Raw genomic sequence first — 20807 nt, 5'->3', positions numbered from 1 at the left:
CAGGCAGGGACAGTCCTTTAGCGGGTAGGGGTCAGGCAGGGACAGTCCTTTAGAGGGTAGGGGTCAGGTAGGGACAGTCCTTTAGAGGGTAGGAGTCAGGCAGGGACAGCCCTTTAGTGGGTCAGGCAGGGACAGTCCTTTAGAGGGTAGGAGTCAGGCAGGGACAGTCCTTTAGTGGGTCAGGCAGGGACAGTCCTTTAGCGGGTAGGGGTCAGGCAGGGACAGCCCTTTAGGGGTCAGACAGGGACAGTCCTTTAGCGGGTAGGGGTCAGGCAGGGACAGTTCTTTAGCGGGTAGGGGTCAGGCAGGGACAGTCCTTTAGAGGGTAGGAGTCAGGCAGGGACAGTCCTTTAGTGGGTCAGGCAGGGACAGTCCTTTAGAGGGTAGGAGTCAGGCAGGGACAGTCCTTTAGTGGGTCAGGCAGGGACAGTCCTTTAGCGGGTAGGGGTCAGGCAGGGACAGCCCTTTAGGGGTCAGACAGGGACAGTCCTTTAGCGGGTAGGGGTCAGGCAGGGACAGTCCTTTAGCGGGTAGGGGTCAGGCAGGGACAGTCCTTTAGAGGGTAGGGGTCAGGTAGGGACAGTCCTTTAGAGGGTAGGGGTCAGGCAGGGACAGTCCTTTAGAGGGTAGGGGTCAGGTAGGGACAGTCCTTTAGGGGTCAGGCAGGGACAGTCCTTTAGCGGGTAGGGGTCAGGCAGGGACAGTCCTTTAGAGGGTAGGGGTCAGGTAGGGACAGTCCTTTAGAGGTCAGGCAGGGACAGTCCTTTAGAGGTCAGTCAGGGACAGTCCTTTAGAGGGTAGGGGTCAAGCAGGGACAGTCCTTTAGGGGTCAGGCAGGGACAGTCCTTTAGAGGGTAGGAGTCAGGCAGGGACAGTCCTTTAGTGGGTAGGAGTCAGGCAGGGACAGTCCTTTAGCGGGTAGGGGTCAGTCAGGGACAGTCCTTTAGAGGGTAGGGGTCAGTCAGGGACAGTCCTTTAGAGGGTAGGGGTCAAGCAGGGACAGTCCTTTAGGGGTCAGGCAGGGACAGTCCTTTAGAGGGTAGGAGTCAGGCAGGGACAGTCCTTTAGCGGGTAGGAGTCAGGCAGGGACAGTCCTTTAGCGGGTAGGGGTCAGTCAGGGACAGTCCTTTAGAGGGTAGGCGTCAGGCAGAGACAGTCCTTTAGAGGGTAGGGGTCAGGCAGGGACATTCCTTTAGGGGGTAGGAGTCAGGCAGGGACAGTCCTTTAGTGGGTCAGGCAGGGACAGTCCTTTAGCGGGTAGGGGTCAGGCAGGGACAGCCCTTTAGGGGTCAGGCAGGGACAGTCCTTTAGCGGGTAGGGGTCAGGCAGGGACAGTCCTTTAGCGGGTAGGGGTCAGGCAGGGACAGTCCTTTAGAGGGTAGGGGTCAGGTAGGGACAGTCCTTTAGAGGGTAGGAGTCAGGCAGGGACAGTCCTTTAGTGGGTCAGGCAGGGACAGTCCTTTAGAGGGTAGGAGTCAGGCAGGGACAGTCCTTTAGTGGGTCAGGCAGGGACAGTCCTTTAGCGGGTAGGGGTCAGGCAGGGACAGCCCTTTAGGGGTCAGACAGGGACAGTCCTTTAGCGGGTAGGGGTCAGGCAGGGACAGTCCTTTAGCGGGTAGGGGTCAGGCAGGGACAGTCCTTTAGAGGGTAGGAGTCAGGCAGGGACAGTCCTTTAGTGGGTCAGGCAGGGACAGTCCTTTAGAGGGTAGGAGTCAGGCAGGGACAGTCCTTTAGTGGGTCAGGCAGGGACAGTCCTTTAGCGGGTAGGGGTCAGGCAGGGACAGCCCTTTAGGGGTCAGACAGGGACAGTCCTTTAGCGGGTAGGGGTCAGGCAGGGACAGTCCTTTTGCGGGTAGGGGTCAATCAGGGACAGTCCTTTAGAGGGTAGGGGTCAGGTAGGGACAGTCCTTTAGAGGGTAGGGGTCAGGCAGGGACAGTCCTTTAGCGGGTAGGGGTCAGGCAGGGACAGTCCTTTAGAGGGTAGGGGTCAGGTAGGGACAGTCCTTTAGGGGTCAGGCAGGGACAGTCCTTTAGCGGGTAGGGGTCAGGCAGGGACAGTCCTTTAGAGGGTAGGGGTCAGGTAGGGACAGTCCTTTAGAGGTCAGGCAGGGACAGTCCTTTAGTGGGTAGGGGTCAGGCAGGGACAGTCCTTTACAGGGTAGGGGTCAGGTAGGGACAGTCCTTTAGAGGGTAGGGGTCAGGTAGGGACAATCCTTTAGAGGGTAGGGGTCAGGCAGGGACAGTCCTTTAGGGGTCAGGCAGGGACAGTCCTTTAGCGGGTAGGGGTCAGTCAGGGACAGTCCTTTAGAGGGTAGGGGTCAAGCAGGGACAGTCCTTTAGGGGTCAGGCAGGGACAGTCCTTTAGCGGGTAGGGGTCAGTCAGGGACAGTCCTTTAGAGGGTAGGGGTCAAGCAGGGACAGTCCTTTATGGGTCAGGCAGGGACAGTCCTTTAGTGGGTAGGGTTCAAGCAGGGACAGTCCTTTAGGGGTTAGGCAGGGACAGCCCTTGTAGTTCCTCTAGGAATGCCCTCACCCCCCGGCCTCACTTCCCTCTGACAGGAGAGAGAAAGCTCCCTGGTTTCCCCTGGCTGACTGTGACCATGGTGATCCCTCTTTGTCTCTTCTCACTTCTCCCCGTTATCCTCCCTTGTCCTTTCCTGGGCTAGACTGGGCTACCCCACAGCTATAACAACAGCTATTGAAGTGTGTTTTGCTCTTTTAGCATGCTAGCTTTCTGTGGGTGTTCTGTTAGCATGCTAGCTCTCTGTGGGTGCTCTGTCAGCATGCTAGCTCTCGGTGGGTGCTCTGTTAGAATGCTAGCTCTCTGTGGGTTCTCTGTTAGCATGCTAGTTCTCTGTGGGTGCTCTGTTAGCAGACTATCTCTCTGTGGGTGCTCTGTTAGCATGCTAGCTCTCTGTGGGTGCTCTGTTAGAATGCTAGCTCTCTGTGGGTTCTCTGTTAGCATGCTAGTTCTCTGTGGGTGCTCTGTTAGCATACTAGCTCTCTGTTGGGTGCTCTGTTAGCATACTAGCTGTCTGTTGGTGTGCTCTGTTAGCATGCTAGTTCTCTGTGGGTGCTCTGTTAGCATACTAGCTCTCTGTTGGGTGTTCTGTTAGCATACTAGCTCTCTGTTGGGTGCTCTGTTAGCATGCTTGCTCTGTGTGTGTGTGTGTGTGTGTGTGTGTGTGTGTGTGTGTGTGTGTGTGTGTGTGTGTGTGTGTGTGTGTGTGTGTGTGTGTGTAAATCCCCAGGTATGCATGCACACTCCCTAGTGTGTGTGTTTCAGGCTGTGGTTGAGCACCTACTCTCTGAACATCACCCCAATGACAGGTCCTATCAACACCCACACCCCTCACCAACCCTATCACACTCCCCAGCCCCCCACATCAGAGCCCACTGGACAGGCAGTTACAAGACAGACACTAGCACAACACAATGCTAGTTGACAATAGGCGCCATTGGGGCTCTGTAATGGTGTGTAAGTGATGAGCAGAGTTCAGCCGGCTGTCTCCTGGTTGGGCCATGCATCGCTGGCTGTGTTTAGTGACAAATACTGCTTTGGTTTCCTCGCACTCTCTTGGGGCTGGACATCACGGCATGGTAGTCTGTAAGTGTGGTTAATAGTTACCAGACACAGCACAGTGCTAGCTGACACTAGGCGTCCAATGTGGCTCTGTAAGTGTGTTTACTAGTTACCAGACACAGCACAGTGCTAGCTGACACTAGGTGTCCATTGTGGCTCTGTAAGTGTGTTTAATAGTTACCAGACACAGCACAGTGCTAGCTGACACATTGTGGCTCTGGAAACGTCATTTATTTTTGGATCTGCCCCTGGAAACGTCATTTATTTTGGGATCCACCCCTGGAAACGTCATTTATTTTGGGATCCGCCCCTGGAAACGTCATTTATTTTGGGATCCGCCCCTGGAAACGTCATTTATTTTGGGATCCGCCCCTGGAAACGTCATTTATTTTGGGATCCGCTCCTGGAAACGTCATTTATTTTGGGATCCGCCCCTGGAAACGTCATTTATTTTGGGATCCGCCCCTGGAAACGTCATTTATTTTGGGATCCGCCTCTGGAAACGTCATTTATTTTGGGATCCGCCCCTGGAAACAACATTTGTTTTGGGATCCGCCTCTGGAAACGTCATTTGTTTTGGGATCCGCCCCTGGAAACGTCATTTGTTTTGGGATCCGCCCCTGGAAACGTCATTTGTTTTGGGATCCGCCCCTGGAAACGTCATTTGTTTTGGGCTCCGCCCCTGGAAACGTCATTTTCCTGATGATGCGCGAGTTGAGAAGGACCGTCTCATTTCAAGCAAGCGCCTTTCCTTCCATGGTCACTCTCCTCCATTTCCTTTCACCTTTTTCAAAGAGAGCAAATCTAATTGATAAAAGGCCAATGCCTTCAGGTTCCTCAACATCCTGTTTGCCCTAAAGCAACAGAATTAATAACACATTCTAAAAAATAACACCACAGTCTGATTGGCAGCCTTTTAAATATACATAGAAATCAAGTATTCAACCAGAATCTCTAATCATCAGAAAATCTCTGAATATCAATGAGGACCGTTGTGTGATGTATGAATGTCCACCTTTTGTTGATGTATTCCACTGTGTGTGTGTGTGTGTGTGTGTGTGTGTGTGTGTGTGTGTGTGTGTGTGTGTGTGTGTGTGTGTGTGTGTGTGTGTGTGTGTGTGTGTGTGTGTGTGTGTGTGTGTGTATGTGTAGTGGCAGTCCTGTACCCGTGTCCTCTATCTCCTCTTCTCCTATCCTTTCTCTCTCTATGTCTCTCTTTGTCTCTCGCTGTATCTCTCTCTTTCTCTCTCGCTGTCTCTCTCTCTTTCTCTCTCTATGTCTCTCTCTTTCTCTCTCTATGTCTCTCTCTCTTTCTCTCTCTATGTCTCTCTCTCTTTCTCTCTCTCTGGCAGGCAGCCGGTGATAATGACGCAGAGAGAAAAAAAGAAGGGAGAGAAGAAGAAGGGGGAGAGAATGGAGGGAGAGAGAGAGAGAGCAGATGCTGTATGGAACAGATGAGGACTAGACCTAGATGGTAGAATATAGCCTAACTAGCCTGACTGATGAATAACAGAAGAGCAGGTATGTAGAGAGAGATGGAATGAGGGGAACGAGGGCAAAATAAAGAGGCATGGTTTCACTCACACAGCACCCTGTGTGGCTATGTGACGTCATCAACACCCTGCGTCACTGAGTTTGTCATTGGACTCTGTGTGTGTCTGGGGCACGGGGCTAGTCAGGGTAACAGTGGGCATGTTTCAAACCAGACTTGACTCTCTGGCCTCCAGGGAAAGACGTGTGAGAGGGTCAGAGAGACGAGACACTGCATGGTACGGTATAGAACTGGTTTTTGTTTGGCACAGAATGGATGGATTTGTTCGTATGGGAATACATCACTGCTGCATAGACAGTGGCTAGTGTTGTTGTGATGAATGACGTTGTGTGGATGTACGTGTGTGCTGCTGGCTTCCTGCTTCAGCCCTCAACCAGAGGGTCGGGATGCTACTGCGCTCTGTTGTCATGGTGATGCGGGAAATGAGAAAACCGGGATTATGTGAATTTGTGCGCAGGCAGAAACGAAGAGAGAGAGAGGGAGGGGAGCGAGAGAGAGAGAGTGAGAGAGAAAAAGGAGAGAGAGAGTGAGTGAGAGAGTGAGGAGAGAGAGCGAGAGAGAAAGAGAGAGTGAGAGAAATGAGAGCGAGAGAGAGAGAGAGGGAGGAGAGAGAGTGAGAGGAGAGAGAGAGAGAGAGAGAGAGGGAGGAGAGAGTGAGAGGAGAGAGAGAGGGAGGAGAGAGAGAGAGAGAGAGAGAGAGAAACAGGAGTACAGGAAGGACCGATGCTGAGGGAAGCTTCTTGCTGTGTTTTCATCAGGGTTATTATCACTGGTTCTTGAACAAGACGTCTGCTGCTGCTTTTGGGATACTGCGACCACACACACTCGCACACACACACACACACACACACACACACTCTCTCTCTTATACATACACGCTTTCTCTCGCTCTCTCGCGCTTGCTCACACACATACACACATACACACACACGCTTGCTCTCGAACACACACACACACTCTGGCCTTGTCAGCATGGCCATGGACCGTGATGTCAACAGTGATGGTGGCGCGTGTGTGATGGTACAGTAGCTTTAGGACTGTGTTGACACACACATGACGAACAGTACTTCCCAGGGGCCCAGCTGAGGGACACTACACAGGCCTGGCCAGGGGCCCTCCACGGCATGGTAAATACTCTGGGTTTACGTTTGAACCCCTACCACCGCCGACTGTCTCTGCTAGCATGGATAACACTGTAGCAAGGAAAGAATGCTGAATAGTTTGACTACAGCGAGTGACTTTGTGTTGATGAGTTGAGTTGCTTTGAGAAGAGAGGTCTGTGTATTAGTGTCTGTATGACGTGAAGGCTGAAGGGGATGGATTGTGATTTGGGGAGACTTAGCTAATAGCTAGTTCTTTGGGTACATGTTCTTCACTGTAAGCATTGGTATTTGATGGAGATGTCTGTGTGGATAGAGATGACAGGCCTGGCGTTTTGTAGCGGTATGTGAGGCTAGAAGGCGTGACTAATTGTTAGAGATATTGTGATACTGAATTGATTATACTGCTGCCGCTGTGTGTGTGCTGCTGAAGTTGTTCCATCGCTCTCTGTCCCCCGCTGGCTTTGTTCCCTGAGGGAGTGACTCTGCCTGACTCTGCTTCTACACCGGCATTGCTTGCTGTTTGGGGTTTTAAGCTGGGTTTCTGTACAGCACTTTGAGATATCAGCTGATGTACGAAGGGCTATATAAATACATTTGATTTGATTTGATTAATACAGTCAGGGTGTGTGTGTGTGTGTGTGTGTGTGTGGGGGAGGGGGGGGGGGTTGTTATAGTGTGTGCATGCTCAAGGTTGTATTTGTATACAGCGGCTATACACAATAGAGGTCGACCGATTATGATTTTTCAACGCCGATACCGATTAATCGGACAGTTTTTATATATATATTTGTAATAATGACAATTACAACAATACTGAATGAACACTTTTATTTTAACTTACTATAATATATCAATAAAATCAATTTAGTCTTAAATAAATAATGAAACCTGTTCAATTTGGTATAAATAATGCAAAAACAAAGTTTTGAAGAAGAAAGTAAAAGTGCAATATGTGCCATGTAAGAAAGCTAACGTTCCTTGCTCAGAACATGAGAACGTATGAAAGCTGGTGGTTCCTTTTAACACGAGTCTTCAATATTCCCAGGTAAGAAGTTTTAGGTTGTAGTCGCTGTAGGACTATTTCTCTCTATACCATTTGTGTTTCATATATCTTTGACTATTGGATGTTCTTATAGGCACTTTAGTATTGCCAGCCTAATCTCGGGAGTTGATAGGCTTGAAGTCATCAACAGCTGCTGGCAAAACGCACGAAAGTGCTGTTTGAATGAATGCTTACGAGCCTGCTGCTGCCTTCCACCTCAGTCAGACTGCTCTATCAAATATCAAATCATAGACATAATTATAATATAATAACACACAGAAATACCAGCCTTTGGTCATTAATATGGTCAAATCCGGAAACTATCATTTCGAAAACAAAATGTTTATTCTTTCAGTGAAATACAGGACCGTTCCGTATTTTTTCTAACGGGTGGCATCCCTAAATCTAAATATTGCTGTTACATTGCATAACTTTCAATGTTATGTCATAAATATGTACAATTCTGGCAAATTAATTACGGTCTTTGTTAGGAAACAGTGGTCTTCACACAGTTCACAACGAGCCAGGCGGCCCAAACTGCTGCATAAACCCGGACTCTGCTTGCACGGAACGCAAGAGAAGTGACACAATTTCCCTAGTTAAAATGAAATTCATGTTAGCAGGCATTATTAACCAAATATTCAGGTTTAAAAATATATACTTGTGTATTGATCTTAAGAAAGACATCGATGTTTATGGTTCGGTAACATTGGTGCAACAACAGTGCTTATTTAGTTTGTCGAAGTAGGCTGTGATTCAATGATATATTAACAGGCACCACATCGATTATATGCAACGCAGGACAAGCTAGTTAAACTAGTAATATCATCAACCATGTGTAGTTAACTAGTGACTATGTTAAGATTGATTGTTTTTTATAAGATCAGTTTAATGCTAGCTAGCAACTTACCTTGGCTCCTTGCTGCACTCACGTAACACAATCTCCTTGTGGAGTGCAATGTAATAGGCTATAATTGGTGTCTAAAAATACCGATTGTTATGAAAACTAGAAATCGGCCCTAATTAATCAGCCGTTGCGATTAATCGGTTGACCTCTAATCCACATCATATCATCTTTAAAGTGTAGTAGATGTTGTTAGATGCTCTGAGACAATGGAGAGAGACAGACAGAGAGAATAGTGGGGTCTGAATAGAAATCACAACCTTTATAGACAAATGCTTATTGGCTGCCATTACAGTACATGATTTCTCCTGAACATGGGTCATTTATCATGCCCTAATGATTAAGGGAAACCAATGGAATATTGTTATGTATAGAACAGGAAGATAAATTGCCGTGCTCAGCTCAATGTTTTGGGTGCCGGCTTCAAAAGACACATACTGGAAGAAAGTACAAAAAACGCACTCACAGAACACACACAGAGCACACACAGAGCACACACAGACCACACACAGAACACACACAGAACACACACAGAACACACACACACAAAACACACACAGAACACACACACACAAAACACACACAGAACACACACAGAGCACACACAGAGCACACACAGAACACACACAGAACACACACAGAGCACACACAGAACACACACAGAACACACACAGAACACACACAAAACACACACACAGAACACACACAGAACACACACAGAGCACACACAGAGCACACACAGAACACACACAGAACACACACAGAGCACACACAGAACACACACAGAACACACACAGAACACACACAGCATATAACATGTTCTAATGTGGTGCTGTGAATAGTTTGTTTATGCTAGTGATGTCTTCTGTCCGTACACCTGTGAATTTACTCCTTTCACAATGACAAAGGGGACGGAACACAAACAACGGGGCCACAATTCCACCCAGAACCCCCTGATTCACAGCTGCAGAGCTCTAGTGTGCTGCTGAAATGCCTGTCCTTGAGATATCTCCTGTGAAATCTGTCGTTAGGGAAGGTGTCTGGAGTGGACTGTGATGAGGCTGCATTTTGCCCCATCTGTGTGTGTGTGTGTGTGTGTGTGTGTGTGTGTGTGTGTGTGTGTGTGTGTGTGTGTGTGTGTGTGTGTGTGTGTGTGTGTGTGTGTGTGTGTGTGTGTGTGTGTGTGTGTGTGTGTGTGTGTGTGTGTGTGTGTGTGTGTGTGTGTGTGTGTGTGTGTGTGTGTGTGTGAGTGTGATTTCTCTGCTCCTGGAGAGCAGCAGACTGCCCCTTCATGCCCCAGCAATCTATCTGGTGATACAGTGGAGACAAGAGAGGACAACGACTAGTAGACAGATGTGTCCTGGTGGTACAGTGGAGACAAGAGAGGACAAACGACTAGTAGACAGATGTGTCCTGGTGGTACAGTGGAGACAAGAGAGGACAACCAACTAGTAAACAGATGTGTCCTGGTGATACAGTGGAGACAAGAGAGGACAACGACTAGTAGACAGATGTGTCCTGGTGATACAGTGGAGACAAGAGAGGACAACCAACTAGTAAACAGATGTGTCCTGGTGATACAGTGGAGACAAGAGAGGACAACGACTAGTAAACAGATGTGTCCTGGTGGTACAGTGGAGACAAGAGAGGACAACGACTAGTAAACAGATGTGTCCTGGTGGTACAGTGGAGACAAGAGAGGACAACGACTAGTAAACAGATGTGTCCTGGTGGTACAGTGGAGACAAGAGAGGACAACGACTAGTAAACAGATGTGTCCTGGTGATACAGTGGAGACAAGAGAGGACAACGACTAGTAAACAGATGTGTCCTGGTGGTACAGTGGAGACAAGAGAGGACAACGACTAGTAAACAGATGTGTCCTGGTGGTACAGTGGAGACAAGAGGACAACGACTAGTAAACAGATATGTCCTGATGGTACAGTGGAGACAAGAGAGGACAACGACTAGTAAACAGATGTGTCCTGGTGGTACAGTGGAGACAAGAGAGGACAACGACTAGTAAACAGATGTGTCCTGGTGGTACAGTGGAGACAAGAGAGGACAACGACTAGTAAACAGATGTGTCCTGGTGGTACAGTGGAGACAAGAGGACAACGACTAGTAAACAGATGTGTCCTGATGGTACAGTGGAGACAAGAGAGGACAACCAACTAGTAAACAGATGTGTCCTGGTGGTACAGTGGAGACAAGAGAGGACAACGACTAGTAAACAGATGTGTCCTGGTGGTACAGTGGAGACAAGAGAGGACAACGACTAGTAAACAGATGTGTCCTGGTGGTACAGTGGAGACAAGAGGACAACGACTAGTAAACAGATGTGTCCTGGTGGTACAGTGGAGACAAGAGAGGACAACCGACTAGTAAACAGATGTGTCCTGGTGGTACAGTGGAGACAAGAGGACAACGACTAGTAAACAGATGTGTCCTGGTGATACAGTGGAGACAAGAGAGGACAACGACTAGTAAACAGATGTGTCCTGGTGGTACAGTGGAGACAAGAGAGGACAACCGACTAGTAAACAGATGTGTCCTGGTGATACAGTGGAGACAAGAGAGGACAACGACTAGTAAACAGATGTGTCCTGGTGATACAGTGGAGACAAGAGAGGACAACGACTAGTAGACAGATGTGTCCTGGTGGTACAGTGGAGACAAGAGAGGACAACCGACTAGTAAACAGATGTGTCCTGGTGGTACAGTGGAGACAAGAGAGGACAACGACTAGTAGACAGATGTGTCCTGGTGGTACAGTGGAGACAAGAGGACAACGACTAGTAAACAGATGTGTCCTGATGGTACAGTGGAGACAAGAGAGGACAACGACTAGTAAACAGATGTGTCCTGGTGGTACAGTGGAGACAAGAGGACAACGACTAGTAAACAGATGTGTCCTGGTGGTACAGTGGAGACAAGAGAGGACAACGACTAGTAAACAGATGTGTCCTGGTGGTACAGTGGAGACAAGAGAGGACAACGACTAGTAAACAGATGTGTCCTGGTGGTACAGTGGAGACGAGAGGACAACCAACTAGTAAACAGATGTGTCCTGGTGATACAGTGGAGACAAGAGAGGACAACGACTAGTAAACAGATGTGTCCTGGTGGTACAGTGGAGACAAGAGAGGACAACCAACTAGTAAACAGATGTGTCCTGGTGATACAGTGGAGACAAGAGAGGACAACGACTAGTAAACAGATGTGTCCTGGTGGTACAGTGGAGACAAGAGAGGACAACGACTAGTAAACAGATGTGTCCTGGTGGTACAGTGGAGACAAGAGGACAACCGACTAGTAAACAGATGTGTCCTGGTGATACAGTGGAGACAAGAGAGGACAACGACTAGTAAACAGATGTGTCCTGGTGGTACAGTGGAGACAAGAGGACAACGACTAGTAAACAGATGTGTCCTGGTGGTACAGTGGAGACAAGAGAGGACAACGACTAGTAAACAGATGTGTCCTGGTGGTACAGTGGAGACAAGAGAGGACAACGACTAGTAAACAGATGTGTCCTGGTGGTACAGTGGAGACAAGAGAGGACAACGACTAGTAAACAGATGTGTCCTGGTGATACAGTGGAGACAAGAGAGGACAACGACTAGTAAACAGATGTGTCCTGGTGGTACAGTGGAGACAAGAGAGGACAACCAACTAGTAAACAGATGTGTCCTGGTGATACAGTGGAGACAAGAGGACAACCGACTAGTAAACAGATGTGTCCTGGTGGTACAGTGGAGACAAGAGGACAACCGACTAGTAAACAGATGTGTCCTGGTGGTACAGTGGAGACAAGAGAGGACAACGACTAGTAAACAGATGTGTCCTGGTGGTACAGTGGAGACAAGAGGACAACGACTAGTAAACAGATGTGTCCTGGTGGTACAGTGGAGACAAGAGAGGACAACGACTAGTAAACAGATGTGTCCTGGTGGTACAGTGGAGACAAGAGAGGACAACGACTAGTAGACAGATGTGTCCTGGTGATACAGTGGAGACAAGAGAGGACAACGACTAGTAAACAGATGTGTCCTGGTGGTACAGTGGAGACGAGAGGACAACCGACTAGTAAACAGATGTGTCCTGGTGGTACAGTGGAGACAAGAGAGGACAACGACTAGTAAACAGATGTGTCCTGGTGGTACAGTGGAGACAAGAGGACAACGACTAGTAAACAGATGTGTCCTGGTGGTACAGTGGAGACAAGAGGACAACGACTAGTAAACAGATGTGTCCTGGTGGTACAGTGGAGACAAGAGAGGACAACCGACTAGTAAACAGATGTGTCCTGGTGATACAGTGGAGACAAGAGAGGACAACCGACTAGTAAACAGATGTGTCCTGGTGATACAGTGGAGACAAGAGAGGACAACGACTAGTAAACAGATGTGTCCTGGTGGTACAGTGGAGACAAGAGAGGACAACCGACTAGTAAACAGATGTGTCCTGGTGGTACAGTGGAGACAAGAGGACAACGACTAGTAAACAGATGTGTCCTGGTGGTACAGTGGAGACAAGAGAGGACAACGACTAGTAAACAGATGTGTCCTGGTGGTACAGTGGAGACAAGAGGACAACGACTAGTAAACAGATGTGTCCTGGTGGTACAGTGGAGACAAGAGAGGACAACGACTAGTAAACAGATGTGTCCTGGTGGTACAGTGGAGACAAGAGGACAACGACTAGTAAACAGATGTGTCCTGGTGATACAGTGGAGACAAGAGAGGACAACCAACTAGTAAACAGATGTGTCCTGGTGGTACAGTGGAGACAAGAGAGGACAACCGACTAGTAAACAGATGTGTCCTGGTGGTACAGTGGAGACAAGAGGACAACGACTAGTAAACAGATATGTCCTGGTGATACAGTGGAGACAAGAGAGGACAACCAACTAGTAAACAGATGTGTCCTGGTGGTACAGTGGAGACAAGAGAGGACAACCAACTAGTAAACAGATGTGTCCTGGTGGTACAGTGAAGACGTGAGAGGACAACGACTAGTAAACAGATGTGTCCTGGTGGTACAGTGGAGACAAGAGGACAACGACTAGTAAACAGATATGTCCTGGTGGTACAGTGGAGACAAGAGAGGACAACGACTAGTAAACAGATGTGTCCTGGTGATACAGTGGAGACAAGAGGACAACGACTAGTAAACAGATGTGTCCTGGTGGTACAGTGGAGACAAGAGGACAACAACTAGTAGACAGATATGTCCTGGTGGTACAGTGGAGACAAGAGAGGACAACGACTAGTAAACAGATGTGTCCTGGTGATACAGTGGAGACAAGAGAGGACAACGACTAGTAAACAGATGTGTCCTGGTGGTACAGTGGAGACAAGAGAGGACAACGACTAGTAAACAGATGTGTCCTGGTGGTACAGTGGAGACAAGAGGACAACGACTAGTAAACAGATGTGTCCTGGTGATACAGTGGAGACAAGAGAGGACAACGACTAGTAAACAGATGTGTCCTGGTGATACAGTGGAGACAAGAGAGGACAACGACTAGTAAACAGATATGTCCTGGTGGTACAGTGGAGACAAGAGAGGACAACGACTAGTAAACAGATGTGTCCTGGTGATACAGTGGAGACGAGAGAGGACAACCGACTAGTAAACAGATGTGTCCTGGTGGTACAGTGGAGACAAGAGAGGACAACGACTAGTAAACAGATGTGTCCTGGTGGTACAGTGGAGACAAGAGAGGACAACGACTAGTAAACAGATGTGTCCTGGTGATACAGTGGAGACGAGAGGACAACCGACTAGTAAACAGATGTGTCCTGGTGGTACAGTGGAGACAAGAGAGGACAACGACTAGTAAACAGATGTGTCCTGGTGGTACAGTGGAGACAAGAGAGGACAACGACTAGTAAACAGATGTGTCCTGGTGATACAGTGGAGACGAGAGAGGACAACCGACTAGTAAACAGATGTGTCCTGGTGGTACAGTGGAGACAAGAGAGGACAACGACTAGTAAACAGATGTGTCCTGGTGGTACAGTGGAGACAAGAGAGGACAACGACTAGTAGACAGATGTGTCCTGGTGATACAGTGGAGACAAGAGGACAACCGACTAGTAAACAGATGTGTCCTGGTGATACAGTGGAGACAAGAGAGGACAACGACTAGTAAACAGATGTGTCCTGGTGATACAGTGGAGACAAGAGAGGACAACCGACTAGTAAACAGATGTGTCCTGGTGGTACAGTGGAGACAAGAGGACAACGACTAGTAAACAGATGTGTCCTGGTGATACAGTGGAGACAAGAGGACAACGACTAGTAAACAGATGTGTCCTGGTGGTACAGTGGAGACAAGAGAGGACAACGACTAGTAAACAGATGTGTCCTGGTGGTACAGTGGAGACAAGAGAGGACAACGACTAGTAAACAGATGTGTCCTGGTGGTACAGTGAAGACAAGAGAGGACAACCAACTAGTAAACAGATGTGTCCTGGTGATACAGTGGAGACAAGAGAGGACAACGACTAGTAAACAGATGTGTCCTGGTGGTACAGTGGAGACAAGAGAGGACAACGACTAGTAAACAGATGTGTCCTGGTGGTACAGTGGAGACAAGAGAGGACAACGACTAGTAAACAGATGTGTCCTGGTGGTACAGTGGAGACAAGAGGACAACGACTAGTAAACAGATATGTCCTGATGGTACAGTGGAGACAAGAGAGGACAACGACTAGTAAACAGATGTGTCCTGGTGGTACAGTGGAGACAAGAGAGGACAACGACTAGTAAACAGATGTGTCCTGGTGGTACAGTGGAGACAAGAGAGGACAACGACTAGTAAACAGATGTGTCCTGGTGATACAGTGGAGACGAGAGGACAACGACTAGTAAACAGATATGTCCTGGTGGTACAGTGGAGACAAGAGAGGACAACGACTAGTAAACAGATGTGTCCTGGTGATACAGTGGAGACGAGAGGACAACGACTAGTAAACAGATGTGTCCTGGTGGTACAGTGGAGACGAGAGAGGACAACCGACTAGTAAACAGATGTGTCCTGGTGGTACAGTGGAGACAAGAGAGGACAACGACTAGTAAACAGATGTGTCCTGGTGGTACAGTGGAGACAAGAGAGGACAACGACTAGTAAACAGATGTGTCCTGGTGGTACAGTGGAGACAAGAGAGGACAACGACTAGTAAACAGATGTGTCCTGGTGGTACAGTGGAGACAAGAGAGGACAACGACTAGTAAACAGATGTGTCCTGGTGATACAGTGGAGACAAGAGAGGACAACGACTAGTAAACAGATGTGTCCTGATGGTACAGTGGAGACAAGAGGACAACGACTAGTAAACAGATGTGTCCTGGTGATACAGTGGAGACAAGAGAGGACAACGACTAGTAAACAGATGTGTCCTGGTGGTACAGTGGAGACAAGAGGACAACCGACTAGTAAACAGATGTGTCCTGGTGGTACAGTGGAGACAAGAGGACAACCGACTAGTAAACAGATGTGTCCTGGTGATACAGTGGAGACAAGAGAGGACAACGACTAGTAAACAGATGTGTCCTGGTGGTACAGTGGAGACAAGAGGACAACGACTAGTAAACAGATGTGTCCTGGTGGTACAGTGGAGACAAGAGGACAACAACTAGTAAACAGATGTGTCCTGGTGGTACAGTGGAGACAAGAGAGGACAACGACTAGTAAACAGATGTGTCCTGGTGATACAGTGGAGACGAGAGAGGACAACCAACTAGTAAACAGATGTGTCCTGGTGGTACAGTGGAGACAAGAGAGGACAACGACTAGTAAACAGATGTGTCCTGGTGGTACAGTGGAGACAAGAGGACAACGACTAGTAAACAGATGTGTCCTGGTGATACAGTGGAGACAAGAGAGGACAACGACTAGTAAACAGATGTGTCCTGGTGGTACAGTGGAGACAAGAGAGGACAACCAACTAGTAAACAGATGTGTCCTGGTGGTACAGTGGAGACGAGAGAGGACAACGACTAGTAAACAGATGTGTCCTGGTGGTACAGTGGAGACAAGAGAGGACAACGACTAGTAAACAGATGTGTCCTGGTGATACAGTGGAGACAAGAGAGGACAACGACTAGTAAACAGATGTGTCCTGGTGGTACAGTGGAGACAAGAGAGGACAACGACTAGTAAACAGATGTGTCCTGGTGGTACAGTGGAGACAAGAGGACAACGACTAGTAAACAGATGTGTCCTGGTGGTACAGTGGAGACAAGAGGACAACAACTAGTAAACAGATGTGTCCTGGTGGTACAGTGGAGACAAGAGAGGACAACGACTAGTAAACAGATGTGTCCTGGTGATACAGTGGAGACAAGAGAGGACAACGACTAGTAAACAGATGTGTCCTGGTGGTACAGTGGAGACAAGAGAGGACAACGACTAGTAAACAGATATGTCCTGGTGGTACAGTGGAGACAAGAGAGGACAACGACTAGTAAACAGATGTGTCCTGGTGGTACAGTGGAGACAAGAGAGGACAACGACTAGTAAACAGATGTGTCCTGGTGATACAGTGGAGACAAGAGAGGACAACCAACTAGTAAACAGATACACAAACCTATACTGAAATAGATTAGTCATGAAAAACGAACTATTAAAAAGGTGTAAACAATGTGCTGTGTGGTTCATAGGTGCTGTTGGAACACACACCTCGTGAAGTGTGTTCACTCATATCCACAGCCAAGCCTAAATAAAAACACACATAATTACAATGACGCAGATGTAATTACTAGCCCGGGCACACACACACACACACACACACACACACACACACACACACACACACACACACACACACACACACACACACACAATGCAGTGTCTACAGACTTAAAACCAACACAAACATATTTTGACACACACACATTACTTTTCTACTTCAGCCCGACACACCCTCCACCAGACAGACAGACAGACAGACAGACAGACAGACAGACAGACAGACAGACAGGCAGGCAGACAGGCAGGCAGAGAGGCAGATAGTCCGTTTCATCTTTAGCGTGCCTAATTGAGCTTTGGTGCATGTTAATTCAGCAGTAAAACAACAGCTAGAGGTTACCAACCTGCTCCTCTTCTCTTAGATGTCTTCTTGTCTTTTTCTGCCTCCGTTAGCGTTTCCAGAGGGGGCTCCCTGTGTGTGTAGTACCCTGTCAGTTAGCTGTCCTTTTCTTCCCCTGCACATACAAGATGAATCCTGTCATACACTCCCCTCCTATGTTAGAGCACAGCTAGCTAACAGCTATTAGTCTGTTTCACTTCAGTCTTTGAGGAAATGTGGAAACTTCTTTGCAGAAGTGGTTTTCTATTCTGTTAGCTGGTTTGTTATTGTCAGACTGGAAGTTGTGGGAACAGTGAGGTCCAACTAAAATATGATGATAGTTTCTCTCTAATGTTAGACTGGGTTGTCTCTCTAATGTTAACGTGCTTTTCCTGGTGGCTTACTTGTATTGTTGACCTGCACATTTTTTAAATGTATTTTATTTTATTTCACCTTTATTTAACCAGGTAGGCCAGTTGAGAACACCTTTATTTAACCAGGTAGGCCAGTTGAGAACAAGTCTCATTTACAACTGCAACCTGGCCAAGATAAAGCAAAGCAGTTCGACACAAACAACAACACAGAGTTACACATGGAATAAACAAAACATAGTCAATAATACAGTAGAACAAATACAGTGCCTTGCGAAAGTATTCGGCCCCCTTGAACTTTGCGACCTTTTGCCACATTTCAGGCTTCAAACATAAAGATATAAAACTGTATTTTTTTGTGAAGAATCAACAACAAGTGGGACACAATCATGAAGTGGAACGACATTTATTGGATATTTCAAACTTTTTTAACAAATCAAAAACTAAAAAATTGGGCGTGCAAAATTATTCAGCCCCTTTACTTTCAGTGCAGCAAACTCTCTCCAGAAGTTCAGTGAGGATCTCTGAATGATCCAATGTTGACCTAAATGACTAATGATGATAAATACAATCCACCTGTGTGTAATCAAGTCTCCGTATAAATGCACCTGCACTGTGATAGTCTCAGAGGTCCGTTAAAAGCGCAGAGAGCATCATGAAGAACAAGGAACACACCAGGCAGGTCCGAGATACTGTTGTGAATAAGTTTAAAGCCGGATTTGGATACAAAAAGATTTCCCAAGCTTTAAACATCCCAAGGAGCACTGTGCAAGCGATAATATTGAAATGGAAGGAGTATCAGAACACTGCAAATCTACCAAGACCTGGCCGTCCCTCTAAACTTTCAGCTCATACAAGGAGAAGACTGATCAGAGATGCAGCCAAGAGGCCCATGATCACTCTGGATGAACTGCAGAGATCTACAGCTGAGGTGGGAGACTCTGTCCATAGGACAACAATCAGTTGTATATTGCACAAATCTGGCCTTTATGGAAGATTGGCAAGAAGAAAGCCATTTCTTAAAGATATCCATAAAAAGTGTAGTTTAAAGTTTGCCACAAGCCACCTGGGAGACACACCAAACATGTGGAAGAAGGTGCTCTGGTCAGATGAAACCAAAATGAACTTTTTGGCAACAATGCAAAACGTTATGTTTGGCGTAAAAGCAACACAGCTGAACACACCATCCCCACTGTCAAACATGGTGGTGGCAGCATCATGGTTTGGGCCTGCTTTTCTTCAGCAGGGACAGGGAAGATGGTTAAAATTGATGGGAAGATGGATGGAGCCAAATACAGGACCATTCTGTTAGAAAACCTGATGGAGTCTGCAAAAGACCTGAGACTGGGACGGAGATTTGTCTTCCAACAAGACAATGATCCAAAACATAAAGCAAAATCTACAATGGAATGGTTCAAAAATAAACATATCCAGGTGTTAGAATGGCCAAGTCAAAGTCCAGACCTGAATCCAATCGAGAATCTGTGGAAAGAACTGAAAACTGCTGTTCACAAATGCTCTCCATCCAACCTCACTGAGCTCGAGCTGTTTTGCAAGGAGGAATGGGAAAAAATGTCAGTCTCTCGATGTGCAAAACTGATAGAGACATACCCCAAGCGACTTACATCTGTAATCGCAGCAAAAGGTGGCGCTACAAAGTATTAACTTAAGGGGGCTGAATAATGTTGCACGCCCAATTTTTCAGTTTTTGATTTGTTAAAAAAGTTTGAAATATCCAATAAATGTCGTTCCACTTCATGATTGTGTCCCACTTGTTGTTGATTCTTCACAAAAAAATACAGTTTTATATCTTTATGTTTGAAGCCTGAAATGTGGCAAAAGGTCGCAAAGTTCAAGGGGGCCGAATACTTTCGCAAGGCACTGTATATACAGTGAGTGCAAATGAGGTAAGATAAGGGAGTTGAGGCAATAAATAGGCCATGGTGGCGAAGTAATTACAATATGGCAATTAAACACTGGAATGGTAGATGTGGAGAAGATGAATGTGCAAATAGAGATACTGGGGTGCAAAGGAGCAAGATAAATAAATAAATACAGTATGGGGATGAGGAAGGTAGATAGATGGGCTGTTTACAGATGGGCTATGTATAGGTGCAGTGATCTGTGAGCTGCTCTGACAGCTGGTGCTTAAAGCTAGTGAGGGAGATAAGTGTTTCCAGTTTCAGAGATGTTTGTAGTTCGTTCCAGTCATTGGCAGCAGAGAACTGGAAGGATAGACGACCAAAGGAGGAATTGGCTTTGGGGGTGACCAGTGAGATATACCTGCTGGAGCGAGTGCTACGAGTGGGTGTTGCTATGGTGACCAGTGAGCTGAGATAAGGCGGGGCTTTACCTAGCAGAGACTTTGGCAACGAGTATGAAGCGAGGGCCAACCAACGAGAGCGTACAGGTCGCAATGGTGGGTAGTCTATATGGGGCTTTGGTGACAAAATGGATGGCAGTGATAGACTGCATCCTGTTTGTTGAGTAGAGTGTTGGAGGCTATTTTATAGATGATATCACCGAAGTCGAGGATCGGTAGGATGGTCAGTTTTACTAGGGTATGTTTGGCAGCATGAGTGAAGGATGCTTTGTTGTGATATAGAAAGCCAATTCTAGATGTATGCTTAATGCGAGTCTGGAAGGAGAGTTTACAGTCTAACCAGACACCCAGGTATTTGTAGTTGTCCACATATTCTAAGTCAGAGCCGTCCAGAGTGGTGATGCTGGACGGGCGATCGATTGAAAAGCATGCATTTAGTTTTACTTGCGTTTAAGAGCAATTGGAGGCCACGGAAGGAGAGTTGTATGGCATTGAAGCTCGTCTGGAGGTTAGTTAACACAGTGTCCAAAGAGGGGCCAGAAGTATACAAAATGGTGTCGTCTGCGTAGAGGTGGATCAGAGAATCACCAGCAGCAAGAGCGACATCATTGATGTATACAGAGAAGAGAGTCGGCCCGAGGATTGAACCCTGTGGCACCCCCATAGAGACTGCCAGAGGTCTGGACAACATGCCCTCCGATTTGACACACTGAACTCTGTCTGAGAAGTAGTTGGTAAACCAGGCGAGGCAGTGATTTGAGAAACCAAGGCTGTCGAGTCTGGAACTGGGATTGGACTAATGAACAAAATACTAAAATATTTTAAATGTAATGTTTTGAGTAAACTATC

The 20807-nt window shown here is 47.3% G+C and overlaps 2 protein-coding genes across 4 annotated transcripts in view; one reads left to right on the top strand and one right to left on the bottom strand.

Annotated features, from left to right (window-relative positions):
* LOC110485270 (dynein axonemal assembly factor 5) overlaps positions 1–17485 on the bottom strand; it is a 112313-nt gene extending 94828 nt beyond the window's left edge. Inside the window, exon 1 of the mRNA XM_090194241.1 lies at positions 17290–17485. The gene's annotated coding sequence lies outside the window, so the exon portion shown is untranslated. The remainder of the gene's footprint in view (positions 1–17289) is intronic.
* Positions 1–20807, top strand: part of LOC110511767 (cAMP-dependent protein kinase type I-beta regulatory subunit) — a 216863-nt gene that overhangs the window by 31682 nt on the left and 164374 nt on the right. Inside the window, exon 1 of one of the 3 annotated variants that reach the window (XM_090194244.1) lies at positions 5484–6262. The exons of the other annotated variants lie outside the window; for them this stretch is intronic. Coding sequence (XP_090050370.1) covers positions 6260–6262 — 3 coding nt within the window. The 5' untranslated portion in view covers positions 5484–6259. Of the gene's footprint in view, positions 1–5483; positions 6263–20807 lie in introns of those variants that run through there. 3 annotated transcript variants of the gene reach the window in all.

The sequence above is a fragment of the Oncorhynchus mykiss genome, chromosome 12 (assembly GCF_057628025.1).
Source record: "Oncorhynchus mykiss isolate SJ-2025 chromosome 12, ASM5762802v1, whole genome shotgun sequence".
NCBI lineage: Eukaryota > Metazoa > Chordata > Actinopteri > Salmoniformes > Salmonidae > Oncorhynchus > Oncorhynchus mykiss.
The sequence above is the reverse complement of the archived record's forward strand: the minus strand, read 5'-3'. Positions and strand labels throughout refer to the sequence as shown.